We start from the raw sequence: 24,292 nt of genomic DNA on the forward strand, positions 1-24,292 counted from the left end.
TTCCTTTATAACCAGGCCTTTGGCCTTTAACTATCAGTGGCCTTTTAGAAGTGAGTGGGATGTTTTTAATTTGTTTCTCTTTCCTCTTGATTTTAATGTACCAGTATCTATGTGGGGTTTATTGTCTATTCGTTTGGTTATAAGTCGTTTTGTGTTATCCTGGGCAGGATAAAGCAACTAACAAATTTAATAAAAGAAAGAAAGAAAGATTATTAAAGATCCACTGGGCTATGCACTCCCTCCTACCTAAGGTTATTGCAAATAAACTCTGTTGCAATTATTGGTTTGTTTGTTTATGTGCCAAAGCCTAAGTTGTCCTGTGGAAATAGTATTTTGAACAAGGATAATAATATTTTTGAACAAGGAGGATACACCACACGTTGTTTACCACCCTATAGATTTGCTTCTACAGAATTGTTTTAGTAGACACATTTGGGGAATAACAAAATGGAAGGAAACAAAGCAGTTCTTCCTCTTTTAAGTCTTAGACCTGATCAAAGAGCAGAGGGAACCGTTCAATGGATTTGCTCCCAGATAAACGGGAATAGGGTTGAGACTTACAGTGCAATCCTATGCTACCTGGGAACAAGTCTCAATGAACACAGATGGGTCTCCTTCTGAGTAAAAATGTAGAAGACTGCATTGTAAAGCTGTAGTCCTGAGTGCCATTAAATTCATTCAACTGTCTGGTTCATACAACACACAAAGCTGAACTTTGGCTTAGTGATTCTCTGGGTGGCCCCAGAAAGAAGTGCTCCTACCCAGTCCTTTTTGCTGCTACATTTGGCTTAGTGTTGCCTGAACCGGAGCTCATGGTTCAGCTCTCGCATCACCAACTTCAAACTGTAGCTAAGGTTTGTCCTCAACCACGAGCCCCAGTTTGGTTGGAATTTGGCTTAGCTCTGCATGGTGTGGCAGCAAAAAGGACCAGGGGAGGAGCAAAGCAGCAGCATCGTAAATCTCACTATGTTCAAATTAAAGCAAACTTGCACTTTGACGTGCTTTCGAACTGCTAGGTTGGCAGGAGCAGGGACCGAGCAACAGGAGCTCACCCTGTCACGGGGATTTGAACCGCCGACCTTCTGATCGGCAAGCCCTAGGCTCAGTGGTTTAGACCACAGCGCCACCTGGGTCCCTATAAATCCTGTACAGATGCTCAATTAAACATAAAACAGAATGCACACGACCACTAACCCCAGCAACCTTTAATACATCTCTACTCTTACAGCACACTTCAGCTGGAGCCAGGAAAAGCAAAAATACACAATGAAATGTGAATATCTCCTTAGAAGCCCCAAATATCAGAATGATTCAGGAAAACAACCTATACTGTATTTCCCATTCACATCCTCACGATGCTAGCTGACCACACATCCTTTTCCAAGAGGCCGCCAGGAACAAGCAAAGCCAACACAGATGTGAGACTCACACCAGTCTTGAAAATGGAAAGCATTTTCCAGTGGTAGGTTACAACCGCAGGATGTAATAATCCCAGCAGAGGCTGGGAATTCAAAATATATTTTGGTTATATTAATATAATTAAGTTTTGCTTGGTAAGTGGAAATGCATAGAAATCATTTTTAAAAATGGCCAAGTAACTTGCGGTTATATATTATATCATATTATATTATAATTATTATTAAGCATTTCCTGCAATTTTCAGAAAGTAAAATTGAAATCCTTCAGTTTTCCTAAAGCAGTTTATGCACTTCATGTGCATACTTACCAAGCTAAATAACAATAACAGTATTTTTTTTATTTATACCCCGCCCATCTGACTGAGTTGCCCCTGCCACTCTGGGCAGCTTCCAAAGCATGTAAAAACAACATCCAATGTTAATAATAACCATCTGATCCGATATATAAAAAGTTGCCATTAACTTTAAAACAAACCACTTATATCAAATAAAGCAATATTCCACAATCCATTAGAATCTAGTAGCAATTCTAGTGAATGTTGCCCGGTCTCAAAAGCAACAACAGATGATTCGAATGCCTCACCCCCAGAAACATATGTTTAAGACCCATGGCTGAAGAAATTTGCAAAAATTAAGCTTCAATAGTAATTAATAATAATAATAAATTATTTATATCCCACCCATCTGGCTGGGTTTCCCCAGCCACTCTGGGCGGCTTACAGCATATCTAAAAACTAGTTTCTGCTAGTGGCCCCCACTAGTTCAGATGCACTGCTCATATCCAAGGTGGGGCTATGCATTTAGCATTTTGAGGCCACTTCTGTAGAACTCCCTCCCTGCTGAATTCAGATAGGGCCTGGTTATATATTTATTTTGTAAAATCTATGCACTAGTTGATTGCAAAACGAAACAAAAACAAAAACAAAAATAAGCCGCCAGTACTTTTAGCAAGCATCTTAGGTAAGCTTTTCTGTTGTTGTCTTTCATTTTATCTTTATCGTATCTTTTGTAACTTTATTGTGCACCATTTACAGATGACAGTATTAACTAGCCAGAAACATGTGTTTAATACCCATAGCTGAAGAAATTTGCAAAAAAATAAGCTTTAATAATAATAATGATAAGAAGAATTAATAAGAATAAAAGGACATGATGCCCCCAAAGGACACGTCTGCTCAGGAGTAAGCGTCCCACTGGTTTGATAGGCAGCTTGTCGCTTCCGTTCTCCTCCTACGTGGCTGGGAAACCGCCCCGCTCTGCCGGCCAGGAGCTCCGCGGAGCCCCGGGGGGCCGCCGGGCAGTGCCTGCCTGCCTGCCTGGGGGGAACAGGGAGACCCACCTGCACCTCCGTCTCCGGCGGCCACTCGGTGTTGACCAGCAAGTCGTAGAGGATGTTCTCCTCTTCGCTTTCTTCTGCTTCTATTGCCGCCTCCTCGCTGCCTCTGCCCGTCTCCGCTTCGCCTCTTCGCACAGCGGCAGCCGCCATGATTATCGGCGGCCCCGGCTGCAGCTGCTACGGCGGCTCGTAGCGGACAAAACTCTCTCTCCTTCGGTTTTTAACCCTTTACGATCCCTCAGCGAAGCGCTTCTAGGTAACGCGAGCCAGGTGTGTGTTGTGGTGGAGGCTGCAGGCGTCCTGTGCTACCTGACATATGAATAAATCCCACTGAGCGGGATCGTATCATATCACATTGTTATTATACAATATATTATATATAAATATATTGCGCGTGAATAAATCCTGCTAAACTCGTATACATAAACTGTTTTAATCTGTTATTATATCTGCACATCATATATTGTTATAATACAATATATATTAATAGATTATGTGTAAATAAATCCCACTGAGCTCATAAACATATACTATTTTTAATATATTATATTGTATTATATTATTATACAAAATGTTATATATTAACATAGTAAATAATGCGTGAATGAATCCCACTAAGCTTATATATATATATATATATATATATATATATACACACACACACACATATACATATATAGATTTTAGACTATAATGCTATATAATATTTATACACTTTTAAAATCTTAAAACAGTGCAATGATACATTTTAAATGTATCATCAAAGCACATATAATCACATATTTGATCTATGATATAGATTATCAAATATATTATTATGAAAGGTGTTTTTCAAAGAATCATATTATTGTAGAGTTGGAAAGGGCCCCGAGGGTCATCAAGTCCAACCCCCTGCAATGCAGGAATCTCAGCGAAAACATCCCTGGCAGAGGGCCATCCAATCTCTGCTTGAAAACCTCCTTCCCCGCAACTTGAATCCAAGTTACAAGTTATGTTACTGGTGGTTTGGACAGGTCAGCCTTGCGCAGCCAACACTTGCTCTCTTTCCCAAATGGGTTCTGGGCATGAAAAAGCTATCAGAAGTGTAATATTGGAATGATTTCGGCTTGTTAAGGCATTATTCTCAAGCGTCCAGTAGTCTAACACACAGCCCTGTACTCTGGGACTCAGCTGCAAACAAAACGTTTTAAATGTGTTGCAAAGTGCAATATACAAACGTGACAGCAGATGGCAGTAGGGAGCTATGCAAAACCCATTGTATTTTTCAAAACGTTAAAAAGGCAATTTCACATATGTGTGGAATCCACCCTGGGATTCATTTCATTTATAAGTCCCTAAAAGGCATACCCAGTGGGCGATGCGTTGGTTCCTTCCAAATGCCATCCGGTTTCCTCCTTGTGATTTCTTACAAGAGGAAGCAAAAGAAAGCACGCTGGCAAACAGGCCAGTTACCGAGGAAGCAGGGCAGGCAAAACGGCTTTGGCCACCTTCATCTTAAAAACAAACAGCGCCCGCTCCTCAGTAAACGGGTTTTGTAATGAAGGCGTTTGTATGCGTAGTTTCCAGGGCCTGCTTCCCCGAGCGGAACCTCGGCTGAGCGGCCAGCATTGCGGACCGGAGGACTAAAGCGGTGGGCACGGGGTTGGGGAGTGCGCAGGCGCCGTGAGCTCAGTGACGCGTCCTGCCCTTTACCGCTGCCCAGGCGTTGCCAGCAGACACGCGAACATGGCGGCCTTCTCAGGTACGTGGAGAAGCTTCGGGGGGATGGGGATGCGGGAGGAAGAACGGAAGTTTTTTGGGGGGGAGGGGCGAGTTGCCTGCCTCTGGGTTCCGCTTGGACTCCAAAGCTTTAGCCCCCCCCCGGATTCCGGGGATCCCCTTCATTCCTGTAAGAGCCAGGCCTCTTTCGACCCAGAAAGGTTGGGATCCAGCTGGATCCCAAATGGAAGGGGATAAGCTGGACGTGAGTAAAACAGTGTGATGATGATGATGCAGCAAAATAAAATAAAATATATAATTAAATTTTCTATTCTACAATTATACACATATATATATTAATTTCCCATTTAATATTATACATCCACATCATCATTATCCACCTTACTGGCTCTTTAGAACCTATCGACTTCCTTCCCTCCCGCCTCATGGCTTTCAAAATTAACCTTTATATCATTGCATTTTGTACGTTTTCCAATTCTAATTACACTCATTACAAATTAGCTCAAAATTTAAATAAAAACAGATAGATAGAAAATTTCTCATTACAAGTCTTCAGACAATCCTGCTAGTGATGTTAATTGCTTACAATAATCTTTCATATAAATTTACTCCAGTCCTTTTGGAATCTTGATCATGCTGGTTTCAGATTTTACAATTTAAAGTACTCGTTTATATATCCTTAAGATATCAGTGACTTCCCTTCTTCTCTTTCCATTGTTCATTTTACATATCATAAATCCCTGCATATTTTACAAAAACTATACTGTTCAGTATTCCATTATTACATCTATCAACACTTACTTACACTATTGAATTTATCTTAATGCTGCCAGCATGAAAACACTGAAAAGGCTAAGGCTATTCTAGGCAGCATCAACAGATGTCTAGTGCCCAGGTCGAAGGAAAGTAATAGTCCTGCTCGATTCTGCCTTGGCCAGACCACACCAGGAATACCGTGTCCAAAAGAGTACAATCCCTGCCAAGTCTGATTCAGCCCAAATATTTAAAGCACAGTTAATAAAATATGCAAACCGCATCGACAGTGTGATGCAGCAGCAAGCAAAGCTAAGGCTATTCTAGGCTGCATCAACAGAAGTCTAATGTCCAGGTCAAAGGGAAATAATAGTCCACTCCTGGAGTGCCGTGTCCAGTTCTGGGCACCACAGTTTAAGAAGGGTGTTGACAAGCTGGAATGTGTGCAGAGGAGGGCAACCAAGAGGATCAAGGGTCTGGACACCAAGCCTTATGAGGAACGGTTGAGGGAGCTGGGTATATTTAGCGTGGAAAAGAGGAGATATGATAGCCATTGTCAAGCATCTCAAGGGCTGTCACATGGAAGATGAAGCAAGCTTGTTTTTTCCTGCTCTGGAGAGTAGGACCCAAAGCAATGGATTCAAGTTACAAGGAAATAGTTCTGTCTGGTGTTTAGTCAGAATCTTTCTGGCAATAAGAGCTGTGCGACAGTGGAACAGACACCCATGGGAGATGTGGGACTCTTCTTCCTTAGAGGTTTTTAAGCAGAGGTTGGGTGACCATCTGTGATGAGTGCTTTAGTGGAGATTGCTACATTGCAGGGGGTTGGCCTAGACCAGGGGTCAGCAGACTTTTTCAGCAGGGGACCGGTCCACTGTCCCTCAGACCTTGTGGGGGGCCGGACTATATTTTGGAAAAAAAAAATGAACGAATTCCTATGCCCCACAAATAACCAAGAGATGCATTTTAAATAAAAGCACCCATTCTACTCATGTAAAAGCACCAGGCAGGCCCCACAAATAACTCAGAGATGCATTTTAAATAAAAGGACACATTCTACTCATGTAAAAACACACTGATTCCCGGACCGTCCGCTGGCCAGATTGAGAAGGCGATTGGGCCGCATCCGGCCCCCAGGCCTTAGTTTGGGGACCCCTGGCCTAGATGAGCCTCAGGGCCCCTTACAACTCTATGATTCTATGCATGTTCACATAGGAGTAAGTCTCACTGCATATAATTCTCCTTTCTTCTCAGTATACATACTTAGAATTTGCTGTGTTTCTTCTTCTTTTGGTTATAGCATTTACTGTATATAGCGTGACTTTTCCTTCAAGAAGCTCAAGGTGGCATACATGATTCTACCCATTTTCCCCCTCATAACATGGGCTGCTAACACTTTTGTTGGTTTAATTTTCTTACAGAAATGGGTGTGATGCCAGAAATTGCTCAAGCAGTAGAAGAGATGGACTGGTTGTAAGTATGACACACACACACACATTTATGTGTAGCCTTCCAGAGTTGTAATGAATAATACTGCGAATGGTGCTTCTGGAAATCTTGCCATGTTTCAATGGAAGTTACTTATGATAGTGAAGTTACCGTGCTTGTGTGGTGAATAACTTCTGCTGAAAAACTGATGTTTGAATCAAGCGCCCACTAAACAAAAAAAAAATCAGATTTAGATTGTAAAATGCATGTACAAAGCTAATTTTAGTATTGCAGACAGAATTCTTGTATTGCAGCACTGTGCAAATCAAGAGCAGGGGTTCCCCCTGCAACATGCTTGTTTTTCTTTTATAAACACCCTGATAAATGCCACATTGTTACAGCTTGGGTTTTGTTACCTTTTTCTTGTAGGCTTCCTACAGATATCCAAGCAGAGTCCATCCCGTTAATTTTAGGAGGTGGCGATGTACTTATGGTATGTATATTTGTAAACCCAGAAGAGCATTCTGGCTTGTAAGCAGTATACTGTATAAGTTAAAATATAATAGTATTGCCAAAGTCTGTCTTATAGAATAGTATTGTTCCCTATGACCCTCATTTTTTGTGCAGCACTATGATAAGCATGCTTACTCAGAAGCAATGAGCACATGAAGAAGGAAGGTCTGGCATATTTACGTTGCTAGAAGACATTACATAAAATCAAATCCTCTTTGAAATTACTGCTCTTCATTCTGTATGTATGTGACACATTATGCCTTAGGTGCTACTCTTGATGCCCACATAGAACAGACTGTATGTTTGAGTATTATTTTATTATTCAGTAAATATGGGGGCGAGTTCTCCTTCCAGTATTTTAATAATACAAAATAATTAAACTTGTGATTTAATTGCTGTACAGGTAACCATTGTACCTTAATTTTCTTATCAAATCTCATTTCTACACAGGCTGCAGAAACTGGGAGTGGAAAAACAGGTGTAAGTGAAATTTACATTCTTAACTATAAAACAATTTTTGGATATGCGTTCAGGTTGTGGACAGTTTTATCTTAAGTTTAAAGTACTCCATTAAATAGCAATAGATCCTGAAAGTTTTGTTAGCATGCTGACATAGAGTACTCAGAAACTGAACATTTGTTTTTCCTTTGTTTAATCATAAGCACTTTGAAACCAGAGTCTAGAAGAAAACAATTGGTTCAGATTGTATAATTTAAATAAGCAACTTCATATTTCAGGCATTCAGCATCCCAGTTATTCAGATTGTTTATGAAACTCTTAAGGACCAACAGGAAGGCAAAAAGGGAAAAACCACTATAAAAACTGGTGGAGGAGGTAAGCCTTTTTCTAAAACATTCACTGTCCCAATACCTGCAACCTGGTGCAAGTTGAATTTTGCAAACATCGTTTGCTTGTATATTTGAAACTGTGCCAATGGTAGGCAAGTTGAATGCATAATCTACAAAAATAGCTGTATTATCCTATCTACATGTAATTGGGCTAATTATCATTGTTGGAAACTTCTGTTACATTGATTGCTTCCTATATTCCTTCCCTGTTTTGGCTTCATGTGATAGTCACTCAGTTAAAGTGGATAACTGGCAACTTTAATTCTAAATACAAAAACTTTTGATAAATTCAATTGAAATCAGTGGAATTAACATTTTTAATTGATATCACAATTTTATTTCCATTGTGGTATCAGTAATATCTGTGTAGTATGTAAATCCCAGTGGTTTGAATCTAGGGATGTTTTATATGAGGACACCTGCCAAACATGCTGTAATTGTTCAACAAATAGAACTGTGGTGTCTTACCACTTCATAGTACTGTATGGTATAGCTGTTTTTTCTTCTTCTCAACAGTGCTCAACAAATGGCAAATGAACCCATATGACAGAGGATCTGCTTTTGGTAAGTTTGATACTAACTTTTCTAGCAATGAAACAGTAACTAGATGAAAATCAAGCCCAAAACTAAGGTATGTTTCACCACTATGGCTTGGGTCTGAGGTAAGTTGATCTGGGAATCCTCTGTGTGCCTTTCTGATCATTAGAGGAATGACAGCACATATAACCAAATCAAATTTTACCAAGTGACGTTACTAGAGAAACTCGACTGTTTATTATTATTATTATTATTATTATTATTATTCCAACTATGTATAAGCCTAGCAGATTGGACATGGGGTATATATTCCTGCAGGTCTTAGCACTTACACAAAAAAGAGGAAATCTTCATTTGAAGATGCCATTGCAGATTTTAAAACTGTTCAAAGATCATGAGAGAGTGATAGGTTGAGTCTTTGGAGTTGGAATTTGCTTATTGTCTACAAAATGTTACCATGTGAGTTGTTTGTGGTGGGTTAAAAGTGGGTGTATTTTAGTAGTAGTTGCTGTTTTTAAATTTGTTTGCTACAGTTTTTACGTCTGAGCTACTTTCAGTGGAATCAAAACATTTGATAGAACAGCTATGAAGGATGTATTTGATTCTTGTCAGGTGATGCTTTAACTTCATCAACCCAAGGACTAATTACACATATCCATAGCTTCATTGTTTTTCTTATGAGAGTTTGTACACAGCTATTTTTTGCAAGGTTTGCTGTCTTTACATAAAGCTGGTATTTTGTATTTGTGACTGTAAGAGGTCTTCAGCATTTTCAGATGTGTCCTTTCTGTTGTTCAGCTATTGGGTCTGATGGTCTTTGCTGCCAAAGCAGGGAGATAAAGGAATGGCATGGATGCCGGTCAACAAAAGGCGTGACTAAAGGTACCAAAACTACAGCAGTGGTTGTGTGCATATGTAAAGTTCATTTTTGAAATAAGAATGCCCCGAATAAACATTTACTTTCTTGTCTGCCTTCAGAATACTGACTACAGATTTAGGCAAACAGGCATTTTTACATGGTAGCCAACATCCAGTTGGCTAGTTCATTTTGTGAATAAAATAACTTTTTGTTTGTGCCAGTTGAAATGGTTATTTTTAATATTAAGTCAAATATATCTCTTTATTGAAAAGTTAGCGAAGCTGAAATTAGTTACATGTAAATGTTTCTAAAATGTTCTAGGGAAATATTATTATGAAGTATCCTGTCGTGACCAGGGTTTATGCAGAGTTGGGTGGTCCTCTATGCAAGCGTCATTAGATTTGGGTGAGTATTTACATAAGGAACTATGCTGGAATCTAGGTTACCTGCTAGCAGTCACTGATTCTTCTTGCTCATTAAGGGCATCCCTTCTTTTTGCAACGAAATAACTACAATGCTGGGGTAGGGGATTCTCTGCTCAGGCTTAGAAATCAGACTAAAGGACATAAGATTTCATTTAAAAAATGGTTCTGTTCCTTCCATAAAATAATCTAAAACTGATCATCTGCAGAGCTGCACCAAATTTTCACATTCAAATATTTAGGGGACACGGAATATGCTTTCCAATGCAGGCATACTACCTTAATAATCTTGCCTGCCATTTTTGCAGATCTGATAGGTGGGTGCTTTAGTACCATTCTCAGCCTTTGCTTTACTTATGTGACCGTCCGATCAGGGATCAGTAATAACTGTGGCAACATCACAGCAACATCAGTCAGATTTTAATACCTGATCTAACAGAGTAAGCGAAGCCCGCTCGTCGTTCTTACTCTGAATTGTGGCTTTTCTTGTCTCCCAGCACTTCATGGCAAGATTTTTGGCTTTGCATTACTTATGCATCACTAGTTGTGGCAGAATGTGGGTGTGCATCCCCATCCACACAATTCTGCAAGTAATCAACTGTGTAGCACTGGATCAGGTGACAGACTGATCTGTTCCTCGCTTCTCTTCAGCAGAAGAGGTGCAGAATATTACTGGGGAAAGAGGCTGCTTTTATGGAGGGTTCAGCTCTCCCAGTTTCAGCGTGATGCTAATCAGTAGTGTGCAGTTTAAAGAACTTTTGCTGTCCATGTCTCAAAGGGGATTTTTTCAAAGAGGAAAGCAAATTTCTATTGTGACAGCAATCCAAAAAGTATATGGTCTGCTGCATTATAGCATGATCACTGCTGTGCTATGAACCCTTGCTTATCTTCCAAAAGTATAGTTAGGAGATAGTGGAGAACTGTTTGATTCTAATATTTAAAGAAATAATTTATATTGTTTTGTGATTTGTTATTTTTAGGTACTGACAAGTTTGGCTTTGGCTATGGTGGAACTGGAAAGAAATCTCATAACAAACAGTTTGATAGTTACGGGGAGGTATGTTTTACTTTTTCAATTTCACCAAAGAATAGAATGAGTAAATGATGTAGTGAACCAGCAATGAAATACATAAATGTAGGTTAAATTCATGTAGCTCTCAAAGGGAGGAAAGAACAAATGCTTTTAACAGAAATGTGTGTGGTGAAGTTTGGTTCGATGAGCATTAATATTCTGTGGAGTATAACTGTTGGACTTAAGTTAACTTGGGCAGATATATGGGCATGTGGTAGTCATGAGAATAGTCTACCCATTGTAATTGTTAGCGACAACACCCTGAGTTGGGTTGGTTGTGTGTGTTCAGTTCTGACATTCCAGTGGAAATGTTGCACTTGGAGTGTTTGCAGTGGTATGCTGAAATGGAAATCCTTGGTTCATTGGAGAAGCCACTGAGTGTCAGCTGCAGCAGTGAGACTTTTCTGGTGGCTACCAGTTGCCCAAATAGTCATGTATGGTTTTGCTTCCCCTGAAAATCCATAATTCCCAACTAATCTACACAAACTAGAGATCTTCAGAAGTTGCATTATCCATTTTAAACCTCCTCCTTGGTGTGGGTTGGAAGCTGGTGGGTACTGGTATTCTGCGAGTTTATTTTACACCTCCAACAAAATTCAGTATTGATAATTAGAGATAATTTATTTCACTTTATATCCACCTTCTAAAATGATAAGGTGGCCAGCAATAATTAAAACAAGCATGCCTAAAGATGAAACTAATAGCTTTAGTGGCAGCAGCAGTTCTGTCTTCATTACAATATAACTGATAAAATCCATTCTATTGAGTTGATTTTTAAAAAATATTTATGTATAATACTTTTGTGTAATCCATAACTATTTACAAAAGATAGTTAAAAAGACTCTTCTTAAAAACCTAAAAACTTGTTTAAAAGAATCAAGTCTTCAAAAAAGTTATATGATCATTAAAAGAATCCTTCCAAAAGAATTTAAAAATTATTTTGAATACTTCCTTAGATCATATAACTTTTTTGAAGACTTGATTCTTTTAAGGAAGTTTTTAGGTTTTTAAGAAGAGTCTTTTTAACTATCTTTTAAAAGAAATTTTAAAATTTATTTTGACCTTTTACAAAAGGCTTGGATCCAGTGAAGTGCTGTTAGAAGGGAGTTGGTGGAAGGAGACTTTCCTGTCCCTCTTACCTGGGAGCACCCCACCCCCAACAAAAATACTTCTCCTGAGAATTGGGGACCATCCTGAATGGGACGAGCTGTGGTGATACAGAATGAGGACTGCTGAAAATAGAGCAAATGCACCTTCAGTGAGCAGAGGGGAGCCCCTGCTCACAGAATGTATGTCTCCACTCAATTTTCAGTGACCTTCACCTCTTCTGGGCACAGCCATTCTTTTCAGGATATACTTGCACGGAAGAGGCTGGCAGAGGGACCAGGAGTAGGAAAATCTCATTCAAGCATAGGCAAACTTGGCTCTCCAGATGTTTTGGGCCTACAACTCCCATCATCCCTGACCACTGGTCCTGTTAGCTAGGGATGATGGGAGTTGTAGTCCCAAAACATCTGGAGAACCGAGTTTACCTGTGCCTGATCTCCTTCTACCAATGCACTCCTGCACTTTCCAGTATCCAAGCCAAAAGTATTTAAGCCATTGTGATAAGTAATGTGCTCCATACAACTGCTGATGCTTTATATTCCTGTAAAACATAACACTTTCAATCAACCTCCTTAATTTTTTTTTTATTTCTTTTGGTAGGAATTCACTATGCATGACACAATAGGGTGTTATGTAGATGTTGATAAAGGGCAAATCACATTCTCCAAAAATGGTAAGTGGTCTACTCCACCCACCCACCCCATTTAAGTAATGCATTAAATTCATTTTTTAAAAAACAGTCAACATAATGCTTTATTTCCCCCCAGGCAAGGACCTTGGACTTGCGTTTGAAATCCCACCGCACTTAAAGAACCAAGCACTTTTTGCAGCCTGTGTCCTAAAGGTAATTTCTGACTTTTTTCCAAAGCACATGAGACTCATTCTAACTGATTTTTAAAAATGCATACTATGCTTCTATCATGCCAGACCCTCATTCCATTTTATCAAGCATTGCTTATGGAACTTCAAGAAGTTCCGCGTGGCACAGTGAGGGTGGTGCTGCTGGAAAGTTCAGGTCGTAAGCTTCCGTGCAATTAGCTGTATGGCTTTTTTTGGATCCGGGGCCTTGTGTAATGTCATTGTGCTGGCAGAAGTACCTTTTGATTTCAAGCTGGCTATCAGTTTTTAAAGATGAAATCTGCCTTACTGATGCTCTAAACAGGTGAACCGCCTCTTCTTAAAGCGCTAGCTTTAACACCTCACTTTAACTTGCAGCAAACATCGTGTGACTTTTCTATAGCCAATCTTGACACAAGCTTTTATGTTGTGTGTGTGTTCTTTTAGAACGCTGAATTGAAATTCAACTTCGGCGAAGAAGACTTTAAATTTCCACCCAAAGACGGCTTCGTTGCTCTTGATAAGGCTCCCGAGGGTAACTCTGTGAAATCCCAGCATGCAGGTATGCTTGGAGCCACCATAAGAAATATTTCATATCACATTAAGTTAAAAGCTTGGAAAGGCTATTTCAGACAGTCCCGTCTGGGGTGGGCGGGGGGGGGGGGAGATAAATATATGTCCAGACATCAACTCGGTACTAAGGCACCTTTCTCAACATTTGCCATTTCAGGAAGTGCACAAGTAGCACAAACAAAGAATCAGCCAAATGCTCCCAAAGCCTTGATTGTGGAGCCTTCCAGGGAACTGGCAGAGCAGACTCTGAACAACGTGAAACAATTCAAAAAATATGTTGATAATCCTAAATTAAGGTACAATAAAATTGGGACTGGGGGAGTCATGGGGTGCCGCCGAAATCCCCATGATTCTGTGCACAGTCATGCTCTTCTCTTACTCTGCCGGATCAGGTGATTTCACGGCACGAAATGTAATTGACGTATGTTGCTTTCAGGGAACTCCTAATTATTGGTGGAGTTGCTGCAAGAGAACAACTTTCCGTATTGGAGCAAGGGGTAAGTTTTAATTGCTCTTAGTTTGCATATCTACAAACATATCTATCTCTTTTTTTAAAAAAAAAGGTGCATAGATGAACTCGAGTGAGTGTTTTGTTTTAACAAAATAGAAAATTCTTTCCAGTAGCACCTTAGAGGCCAACTGAGTTTGTTCTTGGTATGAGCTTTCGTGTGCATGCACACTTCTTCAGATATGTTTTGTTTTATTTATTTAAAAAAAATGTATGCACGATGTCTATGGAAACACAAAAGCTTGTGTTTTGGTATTATTTTGATTGATGGATTGTTTATTGAAGTGGGAAGTGCTTAGTGACTGTGTGTGGTACAAAGCAGTCTATAAATTTGGGGAATAAATAAAAGCAACATAAAACTGCATTAAAGCAGTTAAGAGTCTGGAAGGCAGATGAGGAGCAATATAGCTGTTGGTTGAGAAATCAATAGTTTAGCTGATTGTGGCTTTTTAAGTATCATGCATAAGATAAAGAGTTGTAAAGCACTATGTACAGTTAATGCCTCTCTTGCAGTATTTGTATAGACCTTTAAAAAGACCATGAAAGTTTTATCTAAGCAATAATTTTTGTTTGTACATAATGTGTTTCAGACATAATCCAAAATGCTTGAAAGAGAAAGACTTCCTTATGGCTAGATTCCAAATGTTAGTGTTTTTGTATCATTTTGTCATAGACACGGTGTACTATTGCACTATTTACATTTCACAGGTAGACATAGTTGTGGGAACTCCTGGAAGACTAGATGATCTTGTGTCAACCGGAAAACTGACTTTATCACAAGTTAGGTTCCTGGTTCTTGATGAGGCTGTAAGTGTATAGAACTTCTTTTTTGAACAGCATGTTTTAAAAAGTTATATACAACATGCCCCATGCACTGGTGGATTACCCCTCTTTCTGGGAGCCTTCTCCTCCCAAAATATGTGAGGCCGGTTGGGCCTTCCAGGGAACAGCAGTGTTGAGGAATTGTCGAAAATTCCTTCTCTGACAGGAGGGAAGAGACATCAGTTGGATGACAACCCTCAGGCTTATGCTTGGGACTCTGGCCTACGTAACTTGTTTGGTAAATGCATGGAGCAGACAAGCACTTGAAAGTTGGGACCCTACGTGTCTTGACAACATCCCATGACTCAAAATAGCCTAGTGTGCAACTACCATTGGTTTCCTGAGCCCCTTCTAATCTGACTCTCAAAGTGCGTGCAGAACAAATAAGAGAATTGCAACTGGTCAGCGGATGACTTCCATCTGCCCCTGTTCACATTGTCATCTGTCAAAATACCTTCATGGCCTATTCCAACCAGAGGAGGAGTTGATGGGTTTAGCGAACCCCTGTAATTAGTCAGGAGGACTGTTTGTTGAATAGTTGCATCTACTACATACTTTTATTTCAGCTTTAAAATACCTTAATGAGACTGTGTAATACTATTTTTGTACAGGATGGCCTTCTCAGCCAGGGGTATTCAGATTTCATAAACAGAATTCATTCTCAGATTCCTCAGATAACTTCAGACGGGAAGAGGCTGCAGGTAAGAGGTTCGCTTTAGGGTTTCGTAGTTGACCTTTCCCCAAAACTTAGCATAGCTGTTGTATGTACCAAATGTTGTTCGCTCAAACTTCACCATCTCTAAGGAAACCTAATAACTGTGCACAATGTTTTCTGAGCCACTGTGAACTAGGAACTTGCACAATTTAGTTTCTGTTGCTCTAGCTGAAATAATATATTTCATAATAAAATAGTGTGAAGGGTAAGCAAAAAGTGAGGACACTTCCAAGTGTCTACTCACACTGATGGTGTCCTCAGGTTCCTGCTGTTTGGCAGTGCATGAAAAGCGAAAGCAAGGAAAGTAACACTAGCAAGAAATGGATCCATACTTCCGAAGGAAAAGATGATTGTTGAGAAGCCTTGCTTGCTTCTTCCTTCTGTCTCCTTTTCTTTCTGTCTCATACTCATGTGCCACAAGGCTAACCTTTATGAATGGAAGACTTTACACACACACACACACAGTATGCAATAACAGGATTTTGCATTTACTTGTTTATTTGTCTGCATTTCAGTGGAGCATAATACATCAGTGTCCCAGTGTTGTGCTTAGGCATCCATGTACCTTCCAATGACTTGCCTAGGCATTCTGCTAAATGCCTCAGTTCTTAATGTGGAGATTTCCCATACATCACCCCCAGTTCACCAGATATAAATGGCTGAGCAGCTGGTGCTTCTGCCAGTATTCGTCTCGACTAAAAGAGGTTTATTTTGTAATTTTTACAGATTGACAGATGTCGAGAACTGTAATTGCAGAGGGGCTTGTGACATTTGCAAGCAACAGTAAAGGTCTTTACCCTTTTCATCTCTGCTTGTTTGTTGTTGTTTTTAGGTGATTGTGTGTTCTGCAACTCTGCATTCGTTTGATGTGAAGAAATTATCTGAAAAGATCATGCACTTCCCCACTTGGGTAGATTTGAAAGGAGAGGATTCTGTCCCGGATACAGTGCACCATGTTGTTGTCCCTGTAAATCCCAAAAATGACAAATACTGGGAAAAGATTGGTAAAAATCACATCAGGGTAAGTAGTGCAAAATATATTGGAATAGACAGGATTTTTAAAGATTCCGGATTATGGTTTCAAGGTGCACACAAACGTTTAAGTTGGAATTGTGGAATAAAGGACAAAAGAAATGGGATTCCATAACTCAAGATTATGAATGTTAAGAACATTGTTGTGAAATGCCTGTTTCAGCTTGAAATGTATTTCAATAACTCAAAACTTGTTAGACATATTATAGGATTTGTGGTGGGCCTTGCAACCTTTTTATTTTACTGTAATGATGTCCTGTTTCCTCACTAAGGTTGGGAGGTTGAGTGTGGATTCCTCTCGCATCCAAATCTCCCTGTGGCTGATTGACATCCGATCCTCAAATAAAATGTGTTGTGGGGGAATTATTGGTTTGTTCTTGTTTTTATGTTGTGAACAGCTCTGAGACCTGGATGCCTGTGTTTGGCTGCACCATTTCAATTTCAACCTTAAGATTGGGCTATAAAGCCATGTGGCTGCAGATAACTGTTTTTAAGGATTGCTAAACAATAGATATATATAACTGTGCTTTCTGCAGCCCTGCATTCTTTTGCATTAGCTCTGAATGCCTTTGGTCACTTTTAACATTCCAAATTTTGCTTTTCAGACTGATGAGGTGCATGCAAAGGACAATACAAGACCTGGTACTAATTCTGCAGGTAACCAATCATTTGGTACACGCATAGCCCAGTTGGTTAGAGTGTGATGCTGATAACACCAAGGTTGCAGGTTCAATCCCCATAAGGGAAAGCTGCATATTCCTGCTTTGCAGGGGGTTGAACTAGATGATCATCAGGGTCCCTTCCAACTCTGATTCTTTTGTATTTGTAGAAGCCAGTGGCTTTAGCAGAGTTCTTCAGTAAAGGAGAAGCTGCATGAATCAATAAAGCAACATCACTTTATTTCAGTACTAAGATCTTGTTAGTTAACCAAGGCAGGGGGCTGAATCTTTGTGTAGTAAAATAAAAAAAATTCTCACAAGATAAGACTGGAAAATGGAAATTTTTAATACGCTTTAACTAGCATTTCTTAATTAAATTTTAGAACATAGTTGAAATCTATGGCTATCATTCTAGAAGGATGAGTTGCCTCAATTCAAAGTTGTACATGGTGTCAGAATAAGCTGCCATTTTTCAGTGTATGCATGCTTAAAACACTGTATGAATAATTTGTCTTCTTTAGAAATGTGGTCAGAAGCGATTAAGATTTTAAAAGGAGAATACACTGTCCGCGCCATTAAGGAACACAAGATGGATCAAGCAATAATCTTCTGCAGAACCAAGATAGATTGTGATAACATGGAGCAATACTTCATGCAGCAAGGAGGAGGTAGTAATTTCATGCCTGTTAGTCTTCATTTTGTCTATTTGCAAGGTGATACCAGTTTGCAGATCTTTCCTCCAGGTTTGATTGATTGGTTCCAAATGGTAGTTTTTCATCCTGGATATTTTCCATAATGGTTAGATTTCCTCCTGCTTCTGCTGTGTACATGTAATGCCTTCTCAAAGAACCTAGAGGTGGTGGTATAGCTCAGTTACAGCCCTGTAAAAGAAACTCCCTCACACCTTGAAGATGCTTTTTAAAAGTTTTCCTTAATTAAACTAACTTGCCCAGAAAATCTTCGTACATGGTTACTCTCCTCTGTTAATTTGCATGGCAGTGGAGGAAGTCTGCAATTAGAATTGTTGCATGTTCCTTTGCATGGCAGCTTAGTTTGGTCAGCATATTTATAAATTTGTTCGGTTTTCTATTTTCTGTTTTTCTATTTTATTTAATATTGCCGACTTCACACAACAGTGTGCCAAACTTTGGCTTGCATATGCGCTGCTTTTTTGATCCTTTTGGCTGCCAAGTTTGGCTTAGTGTTTGGCTTAGTGTGTCATGCAAGCCATCATGAAAACTGCCATCTAATACGAAGGTTGTATAAAGGTTTTTTTTAAGACTAAAAGAAAGAAATGCCACCTTTCCCCCAGTGTAAGCTGTTTGTTTTTAAATCAGGTGCCACATCACATTTGCTTTAAGATAAAGCTCTCTTTCATACTTTTCATAACTAGCAACGAGAGTCCTAATATACTGATTTTGTTTGGTTTTAAGGTCCAGATAGGAAAGGACATCAGTTCTCATGTGTCTGCCTGCATGGTGACAGAAAGCCTCATGAAAGAAAACAGAATTTGGAGCGCTTTAAGGTAATGGTTAGGGCTGTGGTGTTGAGTAGGCTAACCCAGAAAAGCATTATTTGTTCAAGGGGGGGATTTTAAATGCTGAGGCTATGAAATACAGCCTTCTGTTAGGGAAAAGAAAGGAAAGATATCCTTCTAAGCACGAATAGTAGTTGTGTTTCTTTCTATTAAATCGTAACTTGCACTTCTTTCAGTCTTATTATTATTATTATTCAGTCTTTTAAAATGGCGTTTACATTTAAGGGTTATTTAATATGCCAACCTATTTCAGTTCATTTGGTAAAAAGGAAGTAATCAGCTAGGAAAAGGGTGAACAGGTCTAGTAATTACATGTAACCTTAGATCATTTAGTATTCATTTTATACAGCAGTATAAGCAATACAGTCGTCGTAATTGAGAAAATACAAAAATCTCAATAATGCATGGTTCGTTTATTCTTAGTTCATTTAGCTTCAGAGCTAATGAAAAGAGAGCAAAAACAGACAGTAAATGATATGAATCTGTCATCTTTATTGGGAAAACCAAAAATCAATAATCATGCATAATTAGTTCTGGAGATCCTTAAAGAAAAAAGGCAGCCAAAAACAGAGACAGGAGATGTAAATATAAAGCAAGAGGAGAGAACAAATAGATTACAGTTCAAATTGTTCCTAGGATTACATGTGGCTGTAATTACTGTTACCTAAGATTTTATACTCTATTTTTCCTCTTTCCCTTTTGGTAAAACTGCAGCAGAGTTTTGGGCTTCATTAAAAACCCATATGCACTGACACATCCACTCAACAATACTAGTATACTTTATAATCACACATGGAAAGTGTGGTCTTGGTACTGTCAACAGGAGGCAATTTTTACTTTTTTCACTAGTTCCCCATCTCCCATCTCCCTAACCACCCAAAGAAATCTTCTCCAGGGGGCAGGGGGACACTCGGGAATTGGATTGGAAGTGATGTGTGTGTGTGTGTGAGAGAGAGAGAGAGAGAGAGAGAGCGCAACCAACCATCCAACAAACATACAAACCACCTCCCCTGTTAATTCCTTTTGGTCAAAGGTCCTTCCATTCATAAAAGCACCAAATTTGTGCACAGACGGGCACCTTTTTCTCCAACCCCATGTCTTCCATTTGAATGTGTCTTTTAGTTGTAGGTGATGCCTTGCCTTTAAACTGAAATAGTTATATGTGAATGAACCTAAAATACATGGCTGTTTAACGAACTTCTCCGTTTAGAAAGGAGATGTCAGATTCTTGATCTGCACTGACGTTGCCGCTAGAGGAATTGATATCTCTGGTGTTCCTTATGGTAAGAACTGAAAACTCACTAGCAAGTAGCTATTTGTTGATGGAAAATCTGAACACCTATTTAATCCTCTCTCTTTGATGTGTTATATATATATATATATGATGGGCTGAAACCCATTTTCAGGTAAACATTCATAAATCCCATAGAATTCAGTGGGAGAGTTGGGCACAGGTTGATTCTCTCCCGTTAAAATCAGTAAAACTTAAAAGTGCTTAACTTGGAAGAAGGGCTGTATTTCAGTGGTAGAGCATCTGCGTTTCCTGAAAAAGGTACTAGGTTTAATCACAGGATCTCTAGGTAGAGCTGGAGAAAACTTTTCTGAAGTCCTGGGGAGCTACTTCCAGTCAACATAGATGTAGATTAATTTGCTGTCTGATGCTCTTAGCCCTGCCTGGGTTACATTACACATACCTGTATAAGGAAAAAGCCAAACAGGTGGGATAGGTAATAGAAAAACGTAATATGGGAAATGTATGGAGTTTTCCGTAATTTATCATTTCACCTAAATAAATGTTTTTTAACAACTCAGTGTCTACTCTTTCTCTTTGATCAGTTATCAACGTCACACTTCCAGATGAAAAACAGAACTATGTTCATCGGATTGGCAGAGTGGGAAGAGCTGAACGGTATGTTTTGAAACCTTTCTTATCCCATTTTGTTCCTTTTATTCTTGAGTCTATTAACTAAAATATGTGTGTGTTTCAGGATGGGTCTGGCTATTTCTCTTGTGGCAACAGAAAAAGAAAAGGTAAGTTCTACTTTCCCGAGTGGGAAATAGGGAATATACAGCAAATAAGATATTTTTGTCTTTTTACTGTCTTAATTTTGTGCACCTATATGCAATGTATATATCTAACCTTTCAGATCCAAAGTTGCCCCACAGTGGCTGATAAAATCACAAAGAACACTCCACATAGCCATTAAGAATTTAGGCTTTCCATAGTACTTAACTCAAAGTCAAGTCAGAATTTTTGATACTGCTACAATTTTATTGGATGTTTTAAGGGGGGGGGGGGTTCCTTAATAATGCTTGTGGGTTTTGCCTCCTGACATGTTGTTCAAACTTCTTACCTAGGTTTGGTATCATTCATGCCCCAGTCGAGGAAAAGGTTGCTATAACACTCGACTGAAGGATGAGGGTGGTTGCACCATTTGGTACAATGAGATGCAGGTAACTTTTTCACTAGTACCGCTAAAAGCCCTTGTTTCTTACTTTGCATTTCTAAAATCAGGCCAGCTTGATGCTCAGACCCTCGAATGAGTTCATGGTAGATCTTTAAACTCCAGCCATCGGAATACTAGAGTCCCCAAGCTGTTTTAAGGTTTTAAATGCTAGTACTAACACCTTGTACAACTTTTGCTAGCCGTTGATAATTGCATGCAGTGGCAGAAGGTTGTGTTAAGACCATGTTCTTATTTGAGTGCGCATCATTAACTCCTGAAAGCTGGGGATGATCTTGCTTAAGTTTGAAATTTTTTATTATTATTTTTATTTGGTTTTACAGATGCATTCACACTCAAAATCACAAATAATAATAAAATAAAATACACAAGATTCTTTCGAATCTCTGGATTTCCCTCCTCCCCTCCATGGGTTCTTTAGTTAACCTTTTCAACTGCATACTATAAGTCCCAATTTTTCTGTTCCCCATTATGTCCAAAGTCTGTGTATTAGTCTGTCCAAAGTCTGTATATTACAAGAGTTATTTAAGACCTGCTAAAGAGTTAAAATGTTTACAGTGGTCTGTAAGATATTGTGTGACTTTCTCCCATTCTTTATTGAAGTTTTGATCCTCCTGGTTTCTGATTTTCCCAGTCATTCTCGCCATCTCTCCATAGTCCAATAGTTTAGTCTGCCAGTCCACTCAGGTAGGGACCTTAAGCTTGAATTCCCATTGGGTAGCATCCAGTTGTGTCACACAGAGAATCTTCTCCTTTCCACTGCTGTCTCCCCTTTCCCCCCACCCCTCACCCCATTCTGCTGCAGAGGGAGTGGGCAGAATTTCCTTCGTGCAGCATTATTATTATTATTATTTATTGAATTGATATACCGCCCTATACCCGGAGGACATTGGATATCGCCCATTGATTCCAGCAGAGCTTACGTTCTTAGCTTCTTGACCGGATCATGCTTGGCGTGAATAAAATGGTGTGCATTCACCCAACCATCTTAATCATATGGCCGGGTGTCTTAATGGAATTGCATTTCAATCGTATTGGTTTTAGAGGCTAACATTGGATCATTAGAGGATTTCAAATGTGCGTTTGCTGCCATGAAGAATCAAAGAACCATCTTTGTGTTTTGTTTTCCTTTGTATTCTCCTCCCTTAGCTGCTGGGTGAGGTAGAAGAGCATCTGAATTGTACCATTTCGCAGGTTGAGCCAGATATAAAAGTCCCAGTGGATGATTTTGATGGTAAAGTCACCTATGGGAAAAGGAGAGCTGCTGGAGGTAAGTGAAGAATTATTGAATAGAAATCTTGCTGCATTTTGGAATAGGGAACTGGGTTTTCTGGTCAGTTGGAATCTATTCTTCCTTTTTTATTTTTTCCATTTTCTGTGGATTATTATTCTGTGCATCCAGAATACTGCACGCCCAGTGGAGCAGCAAGCTTGTTTTGAAACTTCAGATCTCCTAATGTGATTTGATAGCAGCATGTGGGTTTACTATTTCAGAAACATTGCCAACCACCACACAACCCTAAATCAGTTCTCTAGATTACATCCATCAGGGGGCAAAGGGTCTTTTTAAACAAATAAGTATGGTGGGCGTCAGGGAACCGTCACTTCCCAGTGGGGAGGGGCAGGGGCTGTCGAGGGAACTGTCAGTTCCCAGTGGGGCGGTGCAGGGCTGTGGAGATACTGAGAGCCCCAGCGCCACGGGGACAGCAGCAACACCTCCAGTGGGGAAAGCGGGACGTACTCTAACAGGGAGGAGAGGCAGGAAGCCAATCAGGCGAGGAGGGGGCTTGAGTATGCTGCAGAGCCCCAGCGCTCACCTGGCCAGGCAGGCAAAGAGGAAAGCACAATGCTTCCATCGTCCCAGTTGCACAGAGGGGTGAAACACAGAGGGAAGGAGGAGGCGGCTTGGGGTGCCGAAGTTCTTTTGCCGGGGGCGCCCCCGAAGAGCGCCCCTTCCGGAATCTGGGACTGGCTAAGCAGGTCATGGATTTTGGAGCTCTGCACTGTACATATTTGCACTATTAAACTTGTAAATAGAAGGAACGGAGTCCTGCCTCGTTACTCACAAGAAACCACCACCCAAACCTTACAGTGGGAATAATCAATATTCTCAGCTCTTGTAGCTCAACCGTAAGTAGGCAGGGCAACCGTAATTTCGACTTCGGTTCTTTTGGCAGGTGGATCCTATAAAGGCCATGTGGATATTTTGGCACCTACAGTACAAGAGTTGGCATCCCTGGAAAAGGAGGCACAGACATCTTTCTTGCACCTTGGTTACCTTCCCAATCAACTGTTTAGAACATTTTGATTTGGCACCGAGGTGAGAGCTTCTAGCCTGGAAATGAGAAAATCCCAGTAGCTGTAGGACTCCGTTTGCATATACAAATCTTGCATGCCAAGCAGTCTCTGAAAAATGTAAACCCTGGTGAATTAGCTATTAGTATTGATCTAATAAAAACGGAACTGCTTAGAACTATATGTTTGTGTGTTAATTGTTGTTGTTTTTTCCCCTACCCTACCAAGATAGATGCTTAGAATACCTGACATAAATTGCTATTGATATATGTCAGATGTTGTTGGACTGCAACTCCCAGCATTCTTGACCATTGGTCATGCTGAAGGGAGCTGCATTCCAACCATGTCTGAAGAGCATCAGGTCCTCCATCCTGATGTGTGTGATTCTGTAAATCTTGAGATTTAAAAATGTCGACTGTAGCCCTTATTTTGTTTCCATAAATTTGCTGAAATCTTAAATCTTGCCATCTTGTAAATGAAAGGACTCCCCCCCCACCACCAGAAAAAGTGCTGTGAATTATCAGGTGCACTGATGTGGTTGCTTTACTTTAAAAATGTATCTCAAAGGATTTCATTTAAATGCCTTTGCTAGCTTAAGCTGAGAGCAGGGATGCCAAAAAGGAGGATCTTAATGGAAGCACAAACTGAAATTGAATTTTGAACAGTGCTCTTCAGATAAATAAGAGAAGTGAATGGAGAAAGTTGTGGCTACAATGAATCGATCATTTTAAGTGTTTCTCCAATGAGAACTTCAAGCAATATCTTACTTAGCTCACTGGTAACTTCTCTGAATTCCCCCTTGAACCCTCCCGAAACCACTCCAGTGGTTTGGAAGGC

The 24,292-nt window shown here is 39.9% G+C and overlaps 2 protein-coding genes across 4 annotated transcripts in view; one reads left to right on the forward strand and one right to left on the reverse strand.

The window, feature by feature from the left end:
- Window positions 1–2,921, reverse strand: part of NBAS (NBAS subunit of NRZ tethering complex) — a 181,098-nt gene extending 178,177 nt beyond the window's left edge. For all 3 annotated transcript variants that reach the window (XM_033143129.1, XM_033143127.1, XM_033143128.1), the window contains exon 1: window positions 2,758–2,921. In XM_033143129.1, the coding sequence (XP_032999020.1) occupies window positions 2,758–2,904 (147 nt within the window). In that variant the 5' untranslated portion in view covers window positions 2,905–2,921. The remainder of the gene's footprint in view (window positions 1–2,757) is intronic.
- Window positions 2,922–4,399: 1,478 nt separating this feature from the next.
- DDX1 (DEAD-box helicase 1) lies at window positions 4,400–23,638 on the forward strand. The gene is made up of 26 exons (XM_033143130.1): window positions 4,400–4,495; window positions 6,648–6,699; window positions 7,084–7,147; window positions 7,618–7,647; window positions 7,905–8,001; window positions 8,532–8,579; window positions 9,351–9,434; window positions 9,733–9,816; window positions 10,814–10,890; window positions 12,613–12,685; window positions 12,780–12,856; window positions 13,297–13,411; window positions 13,580–13,718; window positions 13,859–13,919; window positions 14,639–14,737; window positions 15,364–15,453; window positions 16,300–16,488; window positions 17,105–17,156; window positions 17,680–17,826; window positions 18,592–18,683; window positions 19,906–19,978; window positions 20,532–20,604; window positions 20,684–20,726; window positions 21,054–21,149; window positions 22,310–22,430; window positions 23,338–23,638. Exons 1-26 carry the CDS (start codon window positions 4,480–4,482, stop codon window positions 23,466–23,468), a joined length of 2,223 nt encoding a protein of 740 aa, XP_032999021.1. The 5' UTR covers window positions 4,400–4,479; the 3' UTR covers window positions 23,469–23,638.
- The last annotated feature ends 654 nt before the right edge of the window (window positions 23,639–24,292 follow it).

The sequence above is a fragment of the Lacerta agilis genome, chromosome 3, assembly GCF_009819535.1.
Source record: "Lacerta agilis isolate rLacAgi1 chromosome 3, rLacAgi1.pri, whole genome shotgun sequence".
Lineage (NCBI taxonomy): Eukaryota > Metazoa > Chordata > Lepidosauria > Squamata > Lacertidae > Lacerta > Lacerta agilis.